At 58.4% G+C, this 20,700-nt stretch overlaps 1 protein-coding gene across 4 annotated transcripts in view; it reads right to left on the reverse strand.

Moving 5' to 3' along the window:
* Positions 1 to 2,396: 2,396 nt before the first annotated feature.
* Positions 2,397 to 20,700, reverse strand: part of DGKZ (diacylglycerol kinase zeta) — a 41,604-nt gene continuing 23,300 nt past the window's right edge. For all 4 annotated transcript variants that reach the window (XM_082760679.1, XM_082760680.1, XM_082760678.1 and 1 more), the window contains 26 exons: positions 20,332 to 20,400; positions 19,830 to 19,901; positions 19,416 to 19,532; positions 19,263 to 19,334; positions 18,798 to 18,893; positions 18,438 to 18,520; positions 17,858 to 17,918; positions 17,348 to 17,461; positions 16,811 to 16,951; positions 16,369 to 16,447; positions 16,030 to 16,085; positions 14,945 to 15,007; positions 14,650 to 14,723; positions 14,447 to 14,558; positions 13,891 to 14,090; positions 13,504 to 13,604; positions 13,289 to 13,368; positions 12,063 to 12,132; positions 10,335 to 10,375; positions 9,650 to 9,840; positions 9,119 to 9,150; positions 8,260 to 8,303; positions 7,816 to 7,936; positions 7,294 to 7,330; positions 6,900 to 6,999; positions 2,397 to 4,461 (listed from right to left, as the gene is read on the reverse strand). In XM_082760679.1, the coding sequence (XP_082616805.1) occupies positions 4,345 to 4,461; positions 6,900 to 6,999; positions 7,294 to 7,330; positions 7,816 to 7,936; positions 8,260 to 8,303; positions 9,119 to 9,150; positions 9,650 to 9,840; positions 10,335 to 10,375; positions 12,063 to 12,132; positions 13,289 to 13,368; positions 13,504 to 13,604; positions 13,891 to 14,090; positions 14,447 to 14,558; positions 14,650 to 14,723; positions 14,945 to 15,007; positions 16,030 to 16,085; positions 16,369 to 16,447; positions 16,811 to 16,951; positions 17,348 to 17,461; positions 17,858 to 17,918; positions 18,438 to 18,520; positions 18,798 to 18,893; positions 19,263 to 19,334; positions 19,416 to 19,532; positions 19,830 to 19,901; positions 20,332 to 20,400 (2,343 nt within the window). In that variant the 3' untranslated portion in view covers positions 2,397 to 4,344. The remainder of the gene's footprint in view (positions 4,462 to 6,899; positions 7,000 to 7,293; positions 7,331 to 7,815; positions 7,937 to 8,259; positions 8,304 to 9,118; positions 9,151 to 9,649; positions 9,841 to 10,334; positions 10,376 to 12,062; positions 12,133 to 13,288; positions 13,369 to 13,503; positions 13,605 to 13,890; positions 14,091 to 14,446; positions 14,559 to 14,649; positions 14,724 to 14,944; positions 15,008 to 16,029; positions 16,086 to 16,368; positions 16,448 to 16,810; positions 16,952 to 17,347; positions 17,462 to 17,857; positions 17,919 to 18,437; positions 18,521 to 18,797; positions 18,894 to 19,262; positions 19,335 to 19,415; positions 19,533 to 19,829; positions 19,902 to 20,331; positions 20,401 to 20,700) is intronic.

A 20,700-nucleotide genomic window follows, 5' to 3' on the forward strand; every position in this document is an offset into this window, starting at 1 on the left:
GCCACCTGCTCCACCGTGGTCTCCTCCACGGGCTGCAGCGTGGAACCCTGCTCCACCGTGGTACTCCATGGGCTGCAGGGGGACATCCTGCTTCACCATGGTCCTCACCACAGGCCGCAGGGGACTTCTGCTCCGGCGCCTGGAGCACCTCTCCCCCTCCTTCTACACTGACCTTGGTGCAAGGCTGTTCTCCCACTCCCTTGACTCTCCCGGCTGCTGTGTGGCGCAGCGTTTTTTCCCTGTCTTAAATATGCTCTCACAGAGGCGCAAAACAACATCGCTTATTGGCTCGGATCTGGAAAACAATGGGGCCCTTCCCAAACATGGGGCAGCTTCTAGATCTTTCTCACAGAAACCACCCCTATGGCTCCCTGCTACCAAAACCTTGCCACGTAAACCCACTACATGCCCCCACAACCCCGGGGCTCGATGGGGCAAAGGGACGGCCCCGTGTCCCCACCTCGTGCCTCCTTCCCTCTCCTGGTGACTTCTGCCACCCACGGACGGACCCGCCACCATCTCTGTCCCCATGGGAGAGCAGGGGTAGGGGCTGAGCCGAGGCTCCCCTCGCATTACCCATCAGGAGAACGGGGCTGTGGTGGGGAGCTGGGCTATTTCCCCCCCCCGGAGCCAGCAGGAAGGCTGCTGAGAGCAGGGCACTGCTTCCCATGAGCTTTTTCTCTCACTTTCCAAGAGCGCCACACTCAACTTGCACGCTGTGGGCTGGTTGCTGGGGGCTGCAGGGGCAGGAGGGCTGGCAGAGCCCCCAGGGCTGCTGTGGGATCGGTGGGGCACACACACCGGGATGGGTTACGGGGCTGCGATGAGCAAACCAGAGCCACGTAGAGCTGGGAAGAGCTGGCAGCAGGGTGAGCACCGCTGGTTGCCTTCAGCCTGCCCTGGACAGGAGCCAAAGAGCCCCTTGGAGCCCCCAGCGTGGTGCTGCCCAAGGTAGGGCGCAGCTCTGGGCAAAGTCCCCCCCGTTTTCAGACGGGGCCGCGCTCGGTCCCTGCCGGGCCCTTTCTGCGGGATGCAGGGGAAGCGGCTCCTGCGGCTCAAATCAGAAGCAGAAGGCAGCGCTTGCAGAAAGGGGCCTCATACCAAGGGAAGGAGGGAAGGGAAGGAAAGTGAGCGTGACAAACCCAGGTGCATTTCCCCACCACTTTTCTAGGGCTTTTTACCCCCTTAACACCATCACAAGGCAACTCGCGGCGTGCTGGCGGCACGTTTTCCACCCCCAGCACAAAAAGCCTGCTCCTTGGGGCACCGTGACCGCACGCTGCAGCGGTGCCAGCGCGGGGACATGGCTACGTGTGAGGGGAAAGCTCCTCACTGGGGCGTGGGTGAGGCGAGAGCACCGCCGGCACAGGCGGCGATTTACACAGCCCTCACTCCGGGCTGGCAGGGTCCCCGTGGGCGCTCACACACACCCCATGCGTGCTGCCCACACCGGGAACTGCTCCTCTCCCCCACCATAAACCCGACACCGGGGCGTCTGGAAAACCCATTGCCATGGTTACTGGCAGCCCTCGCTGCGGAGACGCGGGCCGAGCGCCAGCAGGCCGGCACCGCGCGCGGCTGGGCCCCGGGCAGGGCCTGGCACCCACGGGTCCCTCTGGCAGCTCCCGGGCTGCAGCCAGAGGGAGGGGGGCTTTGTGGGGCAGGGACGATGTGGTGGGGACGGAGAAGGGGCCGTGGTGGTGCCAGGCAGGCGGCCAGGCTGCCTTGTGAAGCTGACTTGAAGGTACGGGACCGCAGCCCGCGCCTGCCTCCAGCTCCCTCGCCGGGCCCGGCGGGCTCGATTACCTCCCCTCTGCGAAGGGAGCTCTGCGGGAGGGATGGTGTTGGCCACAGGCATCCCGACGCGTCAGCGGCTGGGCTGGAGGCAGAAGCCTTCCTAATCCCCTCCTTTTGTAACCAGATAGCAGTCCTCCTGCTGCGGCTAATCCCCAACCTCGCAATGCTGCCCCAGTGCCCGGCGCTGGAAGCAGGAGCCCCCCTGCGAGGCTGGGGATGGACAGGAAGGCAGACTCGTCCCCCGTGGAGCAGGCGGACAGCTTGCCACAAAGAAGGGCCCTGCAGGAGGTGCTGGAGGTGGGATGCTGCTGCTGTAACCCATCAAGAGCTGTGCAGCTGCTAAAGGGCAAGGCGTGATCATGGGACTGCTGCCTCCCGGGGGCCCAGAGCAGCGTGAGCAGGGCAGGGGCAGGAGCTGGCAGCTCCTGGCACACTTCTCAGCTCTCCTGCATCACTTGGTGGGTCTTCTCCCTGTTCCACGCGATGCTGAATAGCAATGGCATGTGGGACAGAAGACCTGGGGTCAGTCCTTGCTCAGTGCCAGCCGTCACCCACGCCTTGCCCACTGCAGCAGCAATTAAAGGAGGGAGGAATTAAAACATCCAACTCTTTATTTCAATGGCAAGAAACAACAACATCCAAACAGTCAAAGTTGAAAAGCAACAGGAGCGCAGGCTCATGCCAGGCCCTGGGCCTGCTAGAGCCGGCACCCTTACAGAGTTACAAAAATACAGTCCTACGACAGCATCTGGGAAACACAGAACCAGGTATTGCACAGATCCCCTGCCCTCCGCGGGCAGGGCTACAAACACCCCCTCCGCCTCTGCCTAAGAAACCAGCCAGACGTGGAATTGCACAGCAACTCGGCTCACGCACGCAGGGGCCCGGCGGGGAGGGGGACAGTGTGTCTCTGAACTACCTGTACAAAAACTAAAGGGACATACAAAACTGGGGAGGAAGGGGGAAGCTGGGGCTGTAAATGCCCCCAGACCAGGCTGGGAGGCAGCAGCTTGCACCTTTGAGAAGATGACAGTGCCTTGTCTGTCTGCAGCAAGCGAGCAGCACTGGTGGGAACTCCTGGCACTGCTGGAGCATCACGGTCAGGACAAGGATATTGACTGCTGATTCTGCTGCTGAACCCCAACACCAGCCTCACGCACTGCCCTGGCCCAGCTTCCCCCCATACTCGAGGGTAACTCTGCCCCCCAACCTGAAGCCTGAACAGCATTGTGGTTCTCTGTGGTATCGTGACACGTTCGTTCTTTTTGGTATTGGTGCTGTGGGGGGATGCAGAGGGTGTCAGCCGGCACCGTGCAGCAGCCACAGCTGGGTGTGAGCGCACGGTGGGGCAGCCCCAGCCTCCTCTCCTGGTACTCAACCTGCCAGCAGCAACCTGCACCTGACTGAACACACCAAGCAGATCCACAACGCACTCAGCTGCCTGCTCTCCTCCCCTGCTGCCACCTCTGCATCCCAGAGACTGCTGCTGCTGCTGCAAAAGCTGCTGCAGGGGCTGCTCTGATACCCCTGGGCTCACAGCTGCTGCAGGGCAGACGGTGCCTCGTGCCCCGTGGCAGGTGGTACCCAAAATGCCAGCCCAGCACATGCGGGACTCAGGGCCGGGGTCCCTGATGCTTCCTACGCATCCAAACCCCTCGTTCTGCTAAAACCCTGGAGGTAGGCTGGCCGCCTGCCCAGGGAGCTTGTGTCTGGGCAGGGCAGCCTCCCAGGTTTTCCCTGCAAAGCCCCGTGTCCCGTTTGTGGGGCTGGCAGAAGTCATGCTCAGAGGATGCACGCCCACAGGCTGGGGGCGCGGGGGGAATCCCTGAGAGCAGCATAGACCCCAGCACCAAAGGCACCCAGGAGGGCAGCGGCTGCCAGGCTTCCAGCTGCGCCAGTCCCAGGAGCCCTGAGGAAGGGGTGGGTGCACGTCCCCTAATGCCAGGGACCTTCCTCCTGCCACAGAGAGCCGGGGCAGTCCCAAAGCAGCAGGAGGGACGAGGACTCAGAGGCCACAAGTCGCAGAGCTTCCCTCGGGGCAAGGTTTTAGGCTCACAGCCCCTGTGCAGGCAACGCTGCTGCCTGCCTGCACCTCCCGTGGCTGCTGGGGAGGAGAGCAGGAAGGGGCCGTGAACCGAGTGAAGCGGCTAATGGGGGGCACTGCCGGCAGGGAGAGGGCTGAGCAGGGACATCCCACGTGGGTCACAGCTGAGGACCTGCCGGGGGCACTGGCAGCGTTCCCCTGTGCAAAGGTGACGGGCGGCTCCATCCCTGCCGGCCCCAGTGGGGTTTGGGAAGGAGCCCATCCAGAGCAGGGAACGTGGTGGATGAGAGGCAAAGGGGGACACACAAAGAGCCGGGCTTCAAGTCCCAAATACCCACTGTCCTCAAACAGAGTCCCAGCCCAGCCTGGAGCAGAGCTCTGCTGTCTCCATCTCCTCCTCCGAGGCTGACACCCAGGGAGGGCTGGGCCAGACTCACAGCTCTGCCAGGTGCCGTCCTCTTCTCGTCCTGCCCGAGCTGGCTTGGGCTAAGGCACGCTGAGCACTACACAGCTGTCTCCTGGTCCTCCCGCTGGATCATCTGGTAGTGCTGTCGGTTCTCGAGGTAGGCAGCCAGGTCAGGGTCATTGGCTTTCTCTGCCCTGTGCTTGGGGGTGTCTCCCTGCGGGGGGGAGGCAACACGTCAGCACAAGGAGCACGGCCTAAAGGCAGTCTTGTGAGCCCTCCTGGCACCCTGAGATTCCCCCGTTAAAAAGGGGGCTCTGGATGGGCCCTGCAGCCCCACAGCCAAGCCCTGAGGCAGGCAGCACCCACTGCCCGTGTGCCTGCTACGGGGCAAAAGCGAGCTCCCGAGGAGCCCAGCTGAGCCGCGGGGCTGGAAGCCATCCCAAAAAGGGCCACGCGCCCTACGTGCGGGACAGGACCAGGACCAGGACCAGTCCCACCTCCACCAGCCCCGCAGAGGAGACAAAGGCTGCTCCCCGTGACCTGCTCTTCCCCGGCACTGCGCAGGCAGGCAGGAGAGGGTGAGGAATGAGGGGTATGTCTGGGGAATGCCCGGGAATACCAACCCCCCTTCCCTCTCGCAGCCTCACCAGCGCTCCCACTCCCGGAGGAGGCTCACATTTCACCAGCTTATTGCAGCCATCTGGACTGTGTCCACTAATGAACTCCCGCACTCCATAAAAAGCAAATCTGTTAACAGCTCGCCGCTACGTCTCCTCTCCCCCTCCCTCCCCCTGCTCCTCGCTCCTTCTCGTTAAGCGCCCGGGCTCTGCGGTGCTGAACAAACCCTCTGCTGAGAAAGGCCACAGAAACCTGGCACGCTGCCGCTGCCATTGAAAAGCGGCCCCCGGAGGGAAGCACGGCTTGCCCAGCTCGTCCCGCGGCGCACAGCAGGGCACGGGGGGCTGCAGGGGGCGCGGGGGCCCTCAGGACAACCCGCAGCTCCGTTGCTTCAGCACGAACAAAGGCCAGGCACAAGGAGCCTCTGCCCTGCGTGGGTACAAAAAGCTCGAGCCCACCCCGCTGTAAGGACAGAGCCACCACGGGGACAGCTCTGTTCTGGCTGCCAAGTGTGCAAGAGCCTATTTTGCACACACACACACACACACGGGCATGCCACAAGGTCCTGTGCAAGCAGGCGCTCGGGCAGGGGGCTGGGGGCTGTTCTGTGCTTCACTGCTCGGGGGGCCTCCTCTCTGCATCGGCTGAATCCAAGCAGTCATTTAGCAAAGGGGGGAAAAAAAAAAAACAACAGGAGGAGGAATTGAGTTTCTCCCTCGTCCCCCTGCAGAAGCCTTGATCCGGCACTGCCTGCCCAGATCCACAGCCTGAAACTGGAGCTCGCAGGGCCCCTCTGCAGGGCCGGGCTGATGCATGCTACCTGATAAGGGCCAGCCTCCCTCTCCGCTGCAGGGGACGGATCAGGCTGTCTCCCAGCTGCGCTGCAGGTCTGACAAAGGGTCCTGCAGCGGGCTTTCTGCCGCGGCTAGCTCCTGCCTGTGCAGGCAGGCTGTAACCCGGGGGGCTACGCAAGGTCAGCGCCACGGAGCAGATGGGTCCCCAGGCAGCTACAAAGCCAGGCATGTGCTCACGCAGGCACACGCAAGCCCCGCGCCCCGGGGCAGGCGTCATTCCTGAGCCGGGCTCCTTTCTGTGCTGGCAGGTCTGGGGCTGCTCATCAGGCAGATACCTCAGCCTGCGCCCCTGCCCGAAGCACCGAGAAGGGCCGTGCCTCCCCAGCTGCCCTCTCCCGCTGGCTCTCCCCTCAGCTGGGCAGCACCTTCTCATCCTGTGGCTACCGGCCGAGCCCCCAGCGGGCCAGCCCCCCAGGAGGACTGATCGGTAGCCAGAGATTGTCTGTACAGCATCCCCCCGGCAGCTGGCAAAGGGGCTGCTCATTGTCTGAGGCAGCCCCCGAGCTCCACCAGCCCCAGCGAGCTTGCAGCCCCGGTCCGGCTCCTGGTTGCGGCCCCATGGGCTGCATTTTTTGGACGTGGCACCTCGTCTCCCCTGTCAGGTATGAGCACATCCCCTCCGCTGCCACGCCAGCCCCAGGAGCCTCACGTACCAAAACACCGCTTCAGCCCCCTTCCTGCAGCTCCTCTGCGGGGGCTGGCACGAGTCCCTGGCACCAAGACACATCTCAATTAATCTGGCATGTGAAGGAGAGGGCCCCGACCGCCTGCTGACACTCTCTGCTTCACCCGAGGAGCTCCGAGCGCTCCCAGCCCGGCTCCGCGGGGGGAGCCCTGCAGCTGGGAGGGAGCTCGCCAGAGAGACTGTCCTCGCTGTGACCCCAGAGGGTGGGAAGGGGGAGACAGGGATGAGACATTCCAGCGCCTTGCTCCTAATTTAATAAAACAACAGAGGGAGAAGCAAATGGGAGAAGGGGGGGGAGAAGAGGGATTTAACCCCTCTGCTGCTGGGAGCCCTGAATGGCTCCTCTCCTCCCAGCTCTGCCTTTCCCATGTGCAGGCTGCCTGCTGGCAAAGACTCCAGCCAAAACGCTGCTGATCTCCTCCTCGGACAGCCCTGTGAGGCCCTGCTCCTGCCACGGTGCCCCCAGCAAGCCCCTTCCCAGCCCTCTGCCATCACCTGCAGGTCCGTTTTCATCAGCGATGCCCCAGCCTCCACGATGTAGTGGCAGATCGTGCGCTGGCGTAACGCTGCAGCCTGGTGCAAGCTGGTCTCACCGCTGAGGGGAAAAAGGGGGAGATGTGAGACCTTCCCCATCAACGTGACAAGACGGGACAAGCACTGCGTGTGAGGGATGTCCCTCGGGCTGCAGAAGGAGCTCATGGCGGGCTGCATGCTTGTCCGGGCAGCCCTGGCAGAGGAGGGGATGCTGCTTGGGGATGGTTTGAGCAGGCTGGAAGCCTTGTCTGGGGATTACAGCGAGGACAGCGGGGCATGAGAAGGGCCTGGGTGACTCTAGTCATCGTGCAGGGGGTCCGGCCAACAAGGTAAAACGGGTCAGGAAACGACTTACTTCTCCTCCTCTGTGGCATCGAGGATTTCTGAAGGGGCTGTGGAGAGAAAGAGTGCAGGGCAAGTGAGACCCAGCTGCGGGGCAGAGCTGGGCCTACCCGCTCCCCAGCCACGCGCTGCCTCTGTCTGTAGGGGCTGCTATCTGCACCGCCTGCGAGGGGCTGGGCTCCCAAACACTCAGGCCAGCAACTGCATCTGACCCCAGCTGAGAGCAGGGAAGAAGAGTTGCTTGTGGTCTCATTACAGAGAAATATCTAAATAAAAATAAATCAGCCTGCATTTCAGCAGGAGCTGCCAAAAACAACAGGTCAGCTCCCCCGAAAGCAGAAGCGGGACACTGGGAAATTTTTCCCAGGGACATGCTGGGCCCAGCAAGGATGTGGTAACAGCCTGGGGGCACCCCAATACTTGCAGACAGAGGCTAAAGAAAGCCCGTGTCACAGTGGGAGGGTGTGATGAATGTGGAGGGACGGGATCCTGTGCCCAGGAGCACTCTGGCCGCAGCATGCCTGCCCCAGCTCACCGTTCTCGATGATGTATTTGACGATGTCCTTGCTCCCTGATTTGACAGCGTGGTGCAGGACGGTCCGGCCCGAGGAGTCTCGCACCATCAGGTCTTTTCCAGCCCGGTGCAGCTCTTGGAACTACGGGATTGCCAGAGAGCTCCAGGTGAATTTCCATGCTCATCCATAACCCTCAAGCCCTGGCACTGCGTCCCTGGGGTACCCAGCAGGTTGTGTGGGTATTCGGTGCCGGGCAGGGAGCTTTGTCCAGCTCAGCCACGCTGCAAAGTCCCTTCCCTCCACGTTCCCCAGCTGAGGATCAGGGCTCCTTGCCAGCAGCCCGCCTGCTTTTCACCCCCTTGGGTGCTGCCTGGAGGAAGGGCCTCAACAGGAGCTGCTGCAGGTCGGCAGTGATGTTCGGAGCCAGCCCTGGCTGTGTCGTGGCACACAGCCAAAGCACCCACCTTGCTGAAGTCGCCGCTCTTGGCAGCTTCTATCAGAAGGTCATCTGCAAAGAAGAGAGACGGGTTGGGATCAGACAAGCAAAGCTGCAATGCTATTTATCTGACTGGGGAGCCAAGAGCTGGACACCAGAGGCTCCAAGCAGGCAGCTGAGGTCCTCCAGCTAACCCCTTGTTCTCAGGGTGAGCAGCAACCACACGGATTTTATACAGCTCCATCACCTTCTGCTATGGGAGGGACAAGCCAGGTGAGGGAGAGGGGCACCCATGCATCTGGGGGTGCAGCCAGAGCTCAGCCCCAGGGAGACGTGTGGTACAGGAGCAGGGGCTGTGCCCGTGGGCAGGGTGCCTGGTGATGGAAGCAGGGAGCAGATCTGGGTGTCGGCCAGCGGCCAAGACGCCTCTCACCAGTGACTCACTCACACTTCCAGGCACTGGGCTCTGCTCAAGCTCCAGGAAACTCTTTCCATTTGCTCAGCTTAGCGAGGCCCCTGACCTTGTGCTCCCACCTCCCGAGCTCCCGCAGAGGCCTGGCAGAGACATCCCCTGGCCCAGGCAGCGGCGCACGGCTCCGCAGGTGGGGGATTAACCCCCCTGCCATGCTGCTTCCTGCCCTCCCCTGCAGCTCAGCCTGGCCTGGGCAGCTCCACAAATCATCCTCAGGTCTCTCCTGCCCGCCTCTGGGGTCACCCGCCCCCGCCTAGCACACGAGCTGCAGGGCTCCTGGCTGCACATCAGAGGAAGGACAGGCCAAAAAGTGATGGCAGGAACCCAAAATAGCTCGACACGTGAGGAGGCACGGCAGCTTGAGAGCCCTGCTCGAGCCCTGCTCGGCGCCTGCAGCGAGGACAGAAGAACTCACCTTTCTGCGGGAGGCAGAGCTCGGCCTCAGCACTGGAAGGGAAGAAGAAGAGGCATAACTAACCCTGGCAGCACAGCAGCCAGAAGAGCACATGGTGGGTGGAGGGATGGCTGTGGAGATGCCAACCTGTGGCACTCCTCCAGCAGGCAGGAGCAGCAGGCCAAAGGATTAGCTGTCCTTTGCGCACACCATCTGCTTCTATCCCGAGCTGGATTCTCTCCCATCCCCACTCCCACCTCCACCCCCAGCTCCAGACCCATGCCCGTGGACAGGGAGGGTGCTGGAGCTCAGCCCCGTGGCTGAGTTGCCTGGTGGTGCTCCACTGCCCTCAGCCGAGCCAGCAGGGAGCAGGAATGGCAGGGCAGCATCCCAGCCCTGGGTCTAACTGAGCAGGGAATTCTTGCTCACTTCCTGAGAGCAGCCTCTGCAACCCAGCCCAGGGATCAAAGCTATGAAGCCATCCGTGACTCCCACATTGCTGCCCATCCTTCCTGAGGCCCAGCACCCTATTTCCCCCCACTCCAGACTCACATGGGGGCAGGAGAGCAGGGTGGAGAGGAGGAAGAGGAGGGGAATGCAAAATGGTGCCCAGTAGGTGCAGCGGATGAGTCCACGAGGTCAGGCATGGCAGGAGAGGTGCCCACAGTCTGGGTGATCACCAGCTCCGGGTCCAGCACATAGAGCTCATCCTGAGAGATCTCCGTCACGTAGTTGAGGTGCTCCTGGAACGCACAAGTCAGCCCCTTTAGAAGCAAGACCTACGTCTATGCAGCTCCATCTCCCATCTGCTCACGCCCCGTGCCTCGTGTCCCACCCACACACTCGGCAGTGATGATGGCTCAGAGTCCTGGGTGCCCCGTCTGGGAAGCCTCTGCCCCCGTTCAGGGTTCTCAGACCCTCACAGGACTCCTGTCCTGGCCCAAAGCATGCCCCTGATGATGCCTGGACACTAATCCCCACTTGGCTGGGTTAAAACAACCTCTCCCCTGCCAGCTGCCTGCACAGTGCACAGGTGATGCCAAGACAAACTCGTGCACCAGTGAGACACAGCCTATGGGGGGTGGCTCCCACACTGCTACCTGCTCTGGGCTGAGGCATTAAACATCCCCCCTCCATTTCCAACCCCCTAGCCTCAAGCAGTCTGGGCTGCTTTCGGTGGTCTCCATCCCCTGGGCTTCCCCCACCTCAGTTTAAGGTTGTTTTTCCCCACGCTCACCTGCGCACGGTCTATCCTGTAGAACCGATCCGCCGTGGTTGCTGCAAGACAGGGACAGGGACAGATGGGGTGACTCTGGGTGGGGAACGAGTGGGGTGGCTGCTCCCCACCACGGGGTGTTGGTGAACTGTTCAGCCACTCCGTGACCTGCACTGAGGGTGCAGCAAAGCCAACAGCACCCCCCAGCCAGGAGCAGCCCCCTGCCCTTTGGGACCTGCTGTTCTCTCCACCTGAGAGGCAGCCCTACAGATCTCCATGTCCCATGCAATGTGCCTTTGCTCAGTGTCCTCTCCTCAATGATTCCTGGCAACATCAGGAGGCAGAGGGAAGGCACAACCATACCTAGCTGGCACCACGGCCTTTCTGGGGATTTTGAGGTGTTTCAGCATTGCAGCTGCAATGCTGAGAGAAGAGACAAGGCTCAAGGCTGTGCTCATATCAGAATCTGCTTGGACAAGGTGAGGAAACACTCTGATTAACATGACACATCTTGTTGCACAGCACAGGGAAATTGTGGCACTGAGGGCTGGAAGAACACCAGGCTGCTGGTGGCTGCCCAGGTGAGGTTGCTCTGGTGAGACCCTTGGGGACCTGGGGAATTCTCTCTGCAGAAGGAGTGGGGACAGGCCGGAGCAGATTAGAGGAGTGAAAGAACCCCGTTTATCCTGTCCTGGCTGGAGATTTACAGCCATGAAGCTGCTGTAATTCAGCCGCTTTAATGAGCCTGCGCTGTCTTGAATGAGGCCCTGGCCTCTTTCCTGACACATTTTCCTGAGCTCAGAACCTGCTGCTGGGAGACTGGCTGGAGGAGGGAAAGCAGTCCTGGTAGCGACACCTGGGAGCAGCCATCCCTGCAGGGCCGAAGGCACCAAGGCAGAAGCTACATCCTTTCTGCCTAGCAGGAGGCTTCCCAAGCCCATGCTGTAACTCGTGGCTGTGCGTGGTGTCCCCTTCCACAATAAAGAGGCCCAACACATGTGCCTGAGAGCTGGAATCTCAGAGGAAACACAGCAGTATCTCTGTGAGCTGTCAGCTCTAGGGATGGGGTTGGCTTTTGCTCTTGGCTTTCCTCCTGGCCCCCTGCAACCCTCCTGCACGCAGGGGCTAAGCTCCTGTGCGCTGCCCTCTGACAGCACAGGAGGAGAGCAGCTCTGCTCTGCCCTACGCCCTGCTACTGGGAGCTAGAAACTCCTCTTGCGAGTCAGGGAGATGAAATATCTCTCGTAGTCACTTCTCTCGGCCAGCTTCCAGGTACACAGGGAGAGCTCTGGCCTCCAGGTCAGCAAAGACAAAGAGGAATGAGAAAGCTCTTCCCAGGATGGGAGGGAGAAGCAGCTGAAGACAAGCAGGGAGACTCGTCCCCATACCTCCAGGATAAAAAAGGTGATGTCTTGCTCCCAGCGTGCTGGAGCATGGGGGCCCCCTGCCTGCACGACACAGGAGAGCAGCCCCTCCAGTCCTGTAAAGACCTGGCATGCACTGCAGAGCCACCTTCAGCTCTGGGGACTGGAGACCAGCAGATGCTCCTCGCCTCGCAGGCACATTGCTTCACTTGTGGCAAGCAGCCAGAGGCACAGCCTGGGGCCAAAAACTACTGAACCTGGCTACAAAGACCCCAGCATCCTTGAGTCCCAGATCCCACATGGCTCTCTTTGGCTTGCCACTAAAGGCCTCTCCCATCACCCCCCTGATTCATGCACAGTGCTCCCAGGGGAAGAGGATACTCACAGTCCAGGAAACACCACTTTGGTGACAGCTTCTGGGATGACAGTGTCTTCGGTTTGGCTCCATCTCCTTCCTGCATAAAAAAAGAGGAGTTATGTCTCTTGGCCTCCCTGTTCTCTCCCCAGTGTGTCCCTCCTGCCCTGGGAGGTCCCTGCAGACTGGAGGGCTGCAGGGACCTGGACAGAAAGGGGAACTTTGAACACAGTCACAGCACACAGTGATGAGAAACAGCATGGGACAAACCAGAGCTGACACACTCCATCTCACTGGAGAAATGCCACAAGATGAGCCCACAAGACCAGCATGGTGTACATGAAAGATGGGCCTGGGGGACAGAGCGAAACCATACACACCTGAAAGAGCAGGCGCTGCAAAGCAGAGGGCTGTGGAGGGAAATCCTGCAGAAAGGCAAGGTGTGCTGTTACAGTGCCTGTCTGGGCAGCCCCCAGTCCCTTCTTTGGTCCCCCAGGGGTTGGCTCTGTCACCACACTGCAGATGTGGCAAGAAGCTTTACATCCTGCCAGGCCAAGGTCCCTGCCTTGCTCCGGGGCCAGAGCACAGGATTTGCTCAAGGAGAGAGAAGGGGTAAAACACAGAGTGGCTCGGGTTGGAAGGTTGTCCTGTAGATCTTCTGGGAGAAAAATGGATTGTGCAGTACAACACCAGAAGCCCCGCTGTGGGCTCAGAAGGCACTGCTCACCAGGAGCAAGGTTTATGCGGCCTGTGTGCAGGTTGGGGGCATGCACTAGCACAGCGGCAGGAGCATTAAGGTTAGTACTTGCCACTGAAAAGATTTGGAAGGGGGAGCAACCCTAATCCAGGTACCCAGGGAGAGGCAGAGTTGTGCAAGGAGACAGAGCCTGCAGAAGGCTGAAGGAACACACAGTATAACAAGTACATGGAGAGAGGAAAGGTCTCCCCGCAAACAGCCAGGAGGTGACAGGTCCCTGTAGGATGTGTACTGGCCTCTTCCACTGGCCCGGAATTTTTCTGGGCCACTGACACTCTGTCCGGGAGAACAAGGTCAGAAGAGCAATGCTGAGAAATAAGTCGCTAGAGAGCAGGGAGAAATATGCCAACCAGCTTGGGATCTTGCCTCCATCACATGATAAAAGCAAACTGTGAGCATGTGTGCTGGTGTGTGCAGATCAAAGAGGCCTAGAAATCCCTTCTCCCAGCCCCTCCATTCTCAGCATCCATCTGCAACCACTTCCCATGTAGAGCCTCACCTCCTGCAGCCTCTCGATTTGGGTCCGGCACAACTCCAGGTCACTGTCTCCTGGAACCACGATGATCCCCAGCGGCACGGCTGCACAACAGGACACAAACACAACTCAGGGAGCAGATTGTGCCTGATCCCCAGCACCTCACACAGCTCAGCTGTGGGCACTGCTGGACTTGGGGAGTGCAGTTCCCACCCCTGGGTACTCAGCTGGTCACTCACAGGCTTCCTTGAGCTTCTCCTTGTCGTAGTGCAGTGCCTCATAGTCGCGCATGCTGATTCGGCTCACCCGGATTCGCAGCCGCTCAGGTACTGGCTGCTGGCTGCATGCAGGGGAAAGGAAAAGAGAAGGGTCAGAAAGTGACAGCTCACTTTCTTCTTATCCACCCCACTCCTGTGATATAAGGAATAACACAGGCTGGGGTGGGAGCTTGCCACCAGCAGCTTCTCCAGCATCAGGGTCTAGCTACACATCTGCAGCCTGATCCCTTCCCAGCCCCTCCTTGAGAGGATCGAAATGCTCGTGGGAGTGACAGATGAGTCCTTCCCCATCCCCATCCACCCCTTCTGCTTTGGAGAGGAGGTGACAGGCCCATCTGAGGAACCTACTCGTTGAGCAGAGGCATGGAGTTGCGCCGCTTGGTCTTCTGCACCATGTTGGCTTGGTTGCGCAGCGAGATGTGGATGCAGGAAGCCGCCAGCTTGCAGGGCTCCCCGTCCACCTGCATGGGGATGGCCTTGGACGTGGTGAGAACCACCTGCCGGCACTGGCACAGCCGCTCCCCATGGCCACCCACCTGCAGAGCAGCCTGGGAAAGAATTCCAGAGTGAGAGCAGAGCACGGACTGAGAGGTGGATGGGGAGAACACCCACTGACGGCCAGACTTTGCAAGTGAGCTGAGTTCTCAGGGTTTCAGATGATTCACAGGGATCAGTGCATGACAGCACCTTGCCTAAATCTCAGATACTGTCACTTGCCAGCACCACAACTCCACGGGAGGAGAGCTGAGGAGCAGTGGGGCTCCCTGACTCCTGGGCGATGGGACCGGTCACTCATAGAATCACAGAATGGCTCAGGTTGGAAGGGACCCTAAAGATCATCTAACTCCAGCTCCCCTGCCACTCCCCTGGCTGCTAGCTACCACCGGCGACAGCACCAACTCACCAGGGAGGTCATGGTGAAGCCGATGACTTCAATGCAGCCGTCATCGTGGCGCTGTGGTTCGAAGTCGTGGTGCTCGCCGGGGTTGCCCCAGGGCATAGTGCCTGCACAGTACCTGTGAGGGGACATGAGCATGAACAGGCACCCTCAGACTCACAGATCCGTTGGAAGGCAGTGAGGAGTCCAGCACACAAGGGGCTGCTCACCTGGGGATGTTCAGGAAGACCAAGCACTGGGGCTTCAGGTCCTGGATCTTGGGGGTCAGGTCTGTCCCATCGCACTGGAGACAACACAGGGGCATTCAGGCTGCTGGAACGAGGGGTTCTGTCCCACCCTACCCACTTGGGATGAAACGGCCTCCCCCTCTGCTCCTCATGGCCACTGAGCTCCCAGCCAGAGGAGGGGAGCTCAGAGGTACTCAGTGTGCTTAGAGGGGACGCTCCTCACCCCCAGTACAGTTTTTGCCCCCCTCCCTGGCCCAGAGCACTGATGCACACTCACAACCAACTTGACGTGCTTCGCTAAGTCTTTGGAGCTCCCTGTGAGGAAGTCGGAGAAAGCCGTCTGCCAAGGCAAGAGACAAAGTTAGTGCCCAGACGGTCACTGAAATGGGCAGCCAGGAAGCCTGCCATCCACCCTCAGACTTCGGCTGCTGAGAGGAGCAAAGACCCTCCCTGTCTGCTGGCAGAAATCCTCTTCTCTCCCCTTCTCAAAACAACCTGATCTGTTCCTCTTGACATTTTACCTACCAAAAACCTTGGGGCACCTCACTTTCCCCTGTTAGCCCAGTCCTGGCTTTAGGGAATAACAAGCAAGGGGGGTTTCCTCTACCAAGACGCTCGAGTCACAAGAGACAAATTCAGTCTCAAGCATAAAACAGAGATCGTGTGACCCCGTTTAGAGATACCAGGAGAGACTGTATGGCCTCTGTTGCATAGATCCTAAGGTACCCTTTGTGTTTAACTGTGCAGCGAGGACGGGGGACAACTAGGAGAGATGTGAGATGGTGCAGAGCAGCATTTGGCCTTCAGTACTGCTCAAATACCAGTCACCATCACCTGGGTAGGGAGGTACATTGAGGGCCTAGGGATGGACAAATAAACAAGATCCTGAGACAAAGACTCTAGGAGGCATTATTAGCCAGGGAGCTGTAACTGGCCCAAGGTTTAAAAAAAAGGAAAAAAAAAAAGACCAAAGTAGTGTGGGGACTGCATAGAGAGGCTTCCCGCTCCCCTGCAGGAGGGCCAGCCTGCCTTCCCACAGCTCTGGGGAGGTCCTGCCTGGCTGACTGTCCACGAGCCTCAGAATAAGAACAATAGTGGCAGGAGATCAAGGGAGCAACTGTACCACAGGCCAGAGAGTCAGCTGTACCACCAGAAGCATTTGCAGCCAAGCAGAGCTGCAACTCCCAGGGCTTCAGCCCTTCTCTAGCACCTCTCCACAGCTTCAGGGGCAGGGCTCAGTTTGGGTGTATACAGGCCCCAGTAGCTCAGAATTGTGGCTTCAGACCGTGAACAGGAGCTGGGGCCACGCCTGAGCTCCAGCCAAATCTACGAGGGCATGCCCAGATACCCTCATGCACTCACCCCAGCATAGAACATTTTATTCCGAAACCGGCTGTTGAACTTCTCTGGATTGGCCTCTAGGGAAAGAAGAACAAAGTCCAGGTCATTGGCCCGCACGTGGAAATACTTCCCTTGCCTGCTCTGTCCAAACACGGCTCTCCAGCCAGCCTCAGCCAGGACAGTCCCCAGCTCTCTTCCCTTGCAGGCACCCCTCTTCCCTCTCAACAGCTCCACTCAGCCCCCTGATTTCACCTCTGTCCCTCTATCAATCCTCTCATCTGCCTTCCTGAGGAGCCACCTCTGTGGCACCCCCTCACCACAGACCTCGCCCCAGCCCTGCCGCTCCCTGCTGCCACCTACCTCGGGATTCGTGAAACTCCAGTGTCACCCGTGCATCAAAGCCAAGGCTAAAGTAGTTATTGAAGACATCCAAGGGGAGCTGAAATGGAATGGAAGAATAAGACTGGAAACCCTGCTGCTGGCAGGATGGGGCTGCCCGTGTGTGGCCATGGCAAAGACGAGGTGAGGCTATAGTAAAGCCATGCACTGTGTTCATGAGGTTGAGTGGGGACTCGCCTTCCCCCCAGGACATAAGAGGTGACCAGCATGAGGTGATGGACCACCCCTTTTCTGCTGCCCTCAGCTCAGTGGCCTCACGACATTGGCACAGGCCACAGGACAGGCAGAGCCCAGGAACAGGGACCATAGGGGACCATGCAGCATCCAGCCAGCCCCTGCTGAGCCGGGGTGCAGCAGATACTTCAGCGGAGCAGGGAACGAAGGCAGAGAGGAGCTGACCCACCTTGTCAGCGGCTGCCTCATCCTTTTCCTCAGGGTTTGCATCAGGGTTTGGCTCCACATGGAGGTTCCAGCGATCAAGCTGCACAATGTTTCCATCTTCCACATGTGACAAGATCTTGGACAGAGGCTCATCTGTGTAACCCTGGTAAAGAGCAGGATCTGGTGAGTCTGATGTCTGTCTCCCAGAGATGTCCCAGAGACAGTGGACTGTGGGCAGACATCCCAGAGCAAAGGATGTGGAAAAGACAGATTCTACTGGAATGCACAACAATTAAAAGGGGCTTTCAATTTAAAAACAATACATCTTTCTCCTAAAAATCTCCTGAAAGTATGAAATAATGATTGCTTTTGTTAATGCCCTAATATATTATAATCTAATTCAGGGTAACTCAAATGTCAGAAGAACAGTTACTGTCCAAATGACACTTGGTTTGTTTTTATAGAAAGTTGGTGCAAATCCCCGCCACACGTCTAGAATCAGGGTCAAAGCACTCAGGCCCACCTCTGGCAGCAGTAAGCTCTTCTGCCCATCACTTACCCCACCCCAGTTCAGTGTCCTGGCCAAGTCGTTCCCCGTCCCCAAGGGCAGGATGGCCACAGGAGGAGGTGGGTTGAGGCGTAGCTGGTCCAGAATGGAGAGTATCCAGCCCACCTGCTCGAGCAAGAGAGCGCGGAGAAACAGTTGGTTATTTCAGGGACCAGCAAGTAGGTGAAGGTGACATGGAGCACTAGCTATGGCCACAGAAAGAGACAGGTGCCCTTAGCCACTGCTGAGGCTCTTCATGTTCCTTATTGCTCCAAACGGGTGCTGCAGCAGATACCAGAAACCCCAGTGGGGACACTGCTCCCCACAGTGACCACAAAAGCAGACACACCATGCAAATGGTGCACCCTGGAAAGGTGCCTGAGGGAACCCACAGCATCTGGTGCTACCAGTCGCACCACAGACAGAGTGCACACATTTTGCCCCGCTCTGGATTACAGCGAGGGGAGCTGCTGAAAGGGTACTGCAAGGTTATGGAGGGCACCAGGGGGCAGGGGGACTCACCGTGCCATCTCCCCCACATGCCAGGATCCGCAGGTTGTGGACCTTGCGGTACAGCTCCAGCCTGCAGGGAACAGGGAGGGACAAGAGGGGAGGGCAGACACTGAGACTGCAGCCAGGGAAAGGTGTCACTGCAGGGTCCCTGCCCTCACAGAGCCCTGAGGGAGGTGGCATTCACAAAGCTGTGCTCGTCTCCCTATCACCTCAGCAGTGGGCAAGCCATGGTAATTTTGCCTTCAACGGCTCTTGTGGAGGAAGAGTGGGCTATTTATAGTCACTGTATATATGGATAAACTGAAACACAGCAAACAAACCGGACTCACGTGGCACTGATGCAACATAAATTAGGTTTGGGAATGTCACCTCCCAGCTCATCTCTTAGCCACTAGCCTTAAGGTTGGACCATCTGTCCTGCAGAAAACACTGGAAAGTCAGGACTGGCCAGAACATGTCCTAGAGAGGCCTCTCAGATCCTGAACTTGTTTGAATGTCTCTGCACAAGGGAGCTACGGAGCATCAGGCCTCTGCCAGCTGCAGAATGAGCTCTGGGGAAGGGAAGGGTGCTGCCCCCATCAGTACTCACGCCTCCTTGGGTCCACCCTGGCTGAGGTCAAACACTTGCCGTGGGTTGAGATACCACATGAAGGACTGGATGATCTTGGCTCCCTACGGGGATAAGAAAGGCTTCAGGAAACAGGCAGTTCCCAGTGGACAGAGGAAAGAAGGCATCTGATTTTGGGGACAGGCCAAGACAATGGTGTTCGGGGGGACTCAGGCAAAGCCTGGGTTAGGAGGGAAGCACCAGGCAGCAAACTGACACCATGGAGGTTGCTGACCTCTTCTGCAGCTGGGACATTATCAAAGCTATGCAGAGTTCTCAGCAGCCGATTGGCAATGCCCTCAGAGAGCTGCATTGTCAGGGAGGTGTAGGAAAAGGCCATACCTGATTCCCACCACTCTTGGGGTTCACAAACACCAGCAGGGGTTTCATGAGAGGAGCTGGCATGGGCTTGATGACAAAGGGTTTCCACCTCCCTTCCTGCAAGAGATGCCATATGTTCATCAACAAACCTGGTGAAATGTGAACTCCCACCTCCATCTGAGTGCTAACACCACACAGATTAGGAGCTGGGGGAAGAAAACACCCCAGCCACCCCATAAGCCTTACAGCTGGGATTTACCCTGCCAGCAGGCATAACTCACCTCCCCGGCCTTTCTCATCTCTGTGCCATCCTCTGAGATCTTCAGCCACCCCCCGAGGCTCCTCCTTGCCCCAGCACCCTCCCTCCACCTCACTCTCCTTAACCTCAGCACAGACCCTGCAAAGCGCCCTTGCTTCCCAATCCTGCTCCTTGCTGCTCAGACCCTCTGCCCTTCCAACACAAGGTCCCGTTCCCTTATCTCTTACCTCAGCACCCTTTTTGCTGGATTTCCGCTTGAATGATGTCCTCTTCTTCTTCTTACTGGATTTCATTGGGTTCTGGAGATAAAACCCAAACTGTGTGAGGAGCTGCTGGGCAAGCAGGAGTCAGGCACTAACCCAGGAGCTGATATGCCTTACCTGGGGCCGTCGGACCCGCAAAATCCAAGTGGGAGGAACAACGACAGCAGCATGAGCCCCCAGTGAGCAGGGCTCTTCAATGTGTTGCAGCATGAAACAAGACACTTTGCTGTGATACTGGAGAAGCAGAGAGACAGAGAGAAAACTCAGCTGCTCCATTTGCTGGGGACAGCCACTTTCTCCTCCCAGCCCCCCCATGCCATTGCTGTAGGAAATGACATAGGAGTTCTGTAATGGGAAGGCTTCCCTTGGGAGGCACTGAGGAGAGAGTTTACCAAAAGAGCTTCCAGCCACACCACTGAGAGGAGCTGTAAGGGCAGGCTGCAGAGAATAAGCTAGGGGAGTCCCAAGAGAACACAGGGGTCATTAGATACAGAGCAGAGTAGTAAGACATTCACTGGGGGCTTTGCTCACCGCTTGCTTGCACCAGGAACAGCTGATGGCTACAATCTCTTTACTGTGGAAGGCAAACTTTTGCTGGAAACCCTGCAGAGGGAAGGTTAAGAGGCTTAGGGAATTCTTTGACAGCTTCCTACCATCCAACGGGACTTTCCCACCACTAGGAAAGACATAAACAAAGAGAATGTGCCTGCAGCTGGAGCCCTCTGGATCCTTGTCAGATAGCCCCAACCACCACTACAGCACCAGTGACCCTGTTACCCAAATAAAATATGTCAGGAATAAAATATGTCCCTCTAGGACTGATCGGGCCCAGGGGGAGAACAACTCTAAATGGGACCTAGGTAGTATTTCACTATGCAAAACAGGGCAGGAGCCTTGGCTTTGCCCTAGGCTGCTCCTGCCTAGCAGGAATAGTGGGATGTTATGCAGGAATTCTGCCTCCCAGCCCTGCTGTTGTTCCTAGTCTGACTTTAGCTTTCCTTCAGGCTGAGAAAAAAACAAGATGCCCTCTCACCTTGCCACACTGCCGGCATTTCCCTTCCTGCCGTCTCCGGTGCACCCAGTGATGCCGGACAACTATAGGCTAAAGAGAAAAGAAAAAAAGTTAAAAAAAAAAATAGTTAAAGGATAAGTATGTGCAAGAATGGAGAAACGGGCATGAGGAATGGATACAGGCCAGCCAGGACCTCTGCTATTGCAGCAAGCCCACTGTTCACATGCACCAGCAATAAACCTCTAGTCAAAGCCAAAGAACTGAGGCCAACTTAAGATGCTCAGAGAAGAGGGAATTAAACAAAACAAAAACAAACAAGCAAACAAAACCACACACATAAAAACAAACAAACAAAAAAAATACAGGAAGGAAGCAAGGGAAATGGAAGAC

The sequence above is a fragment of the Aythya marila genome, assembly GCF_965140915.1.
Source record: "Aythya marila genome assembly, chromosome: 5".
Lineage (NCBI taxonomy): Eukaryota > Metazoa > Chordata > Aves > Anseriformes > Anatidae > Aythya > Aythya marila.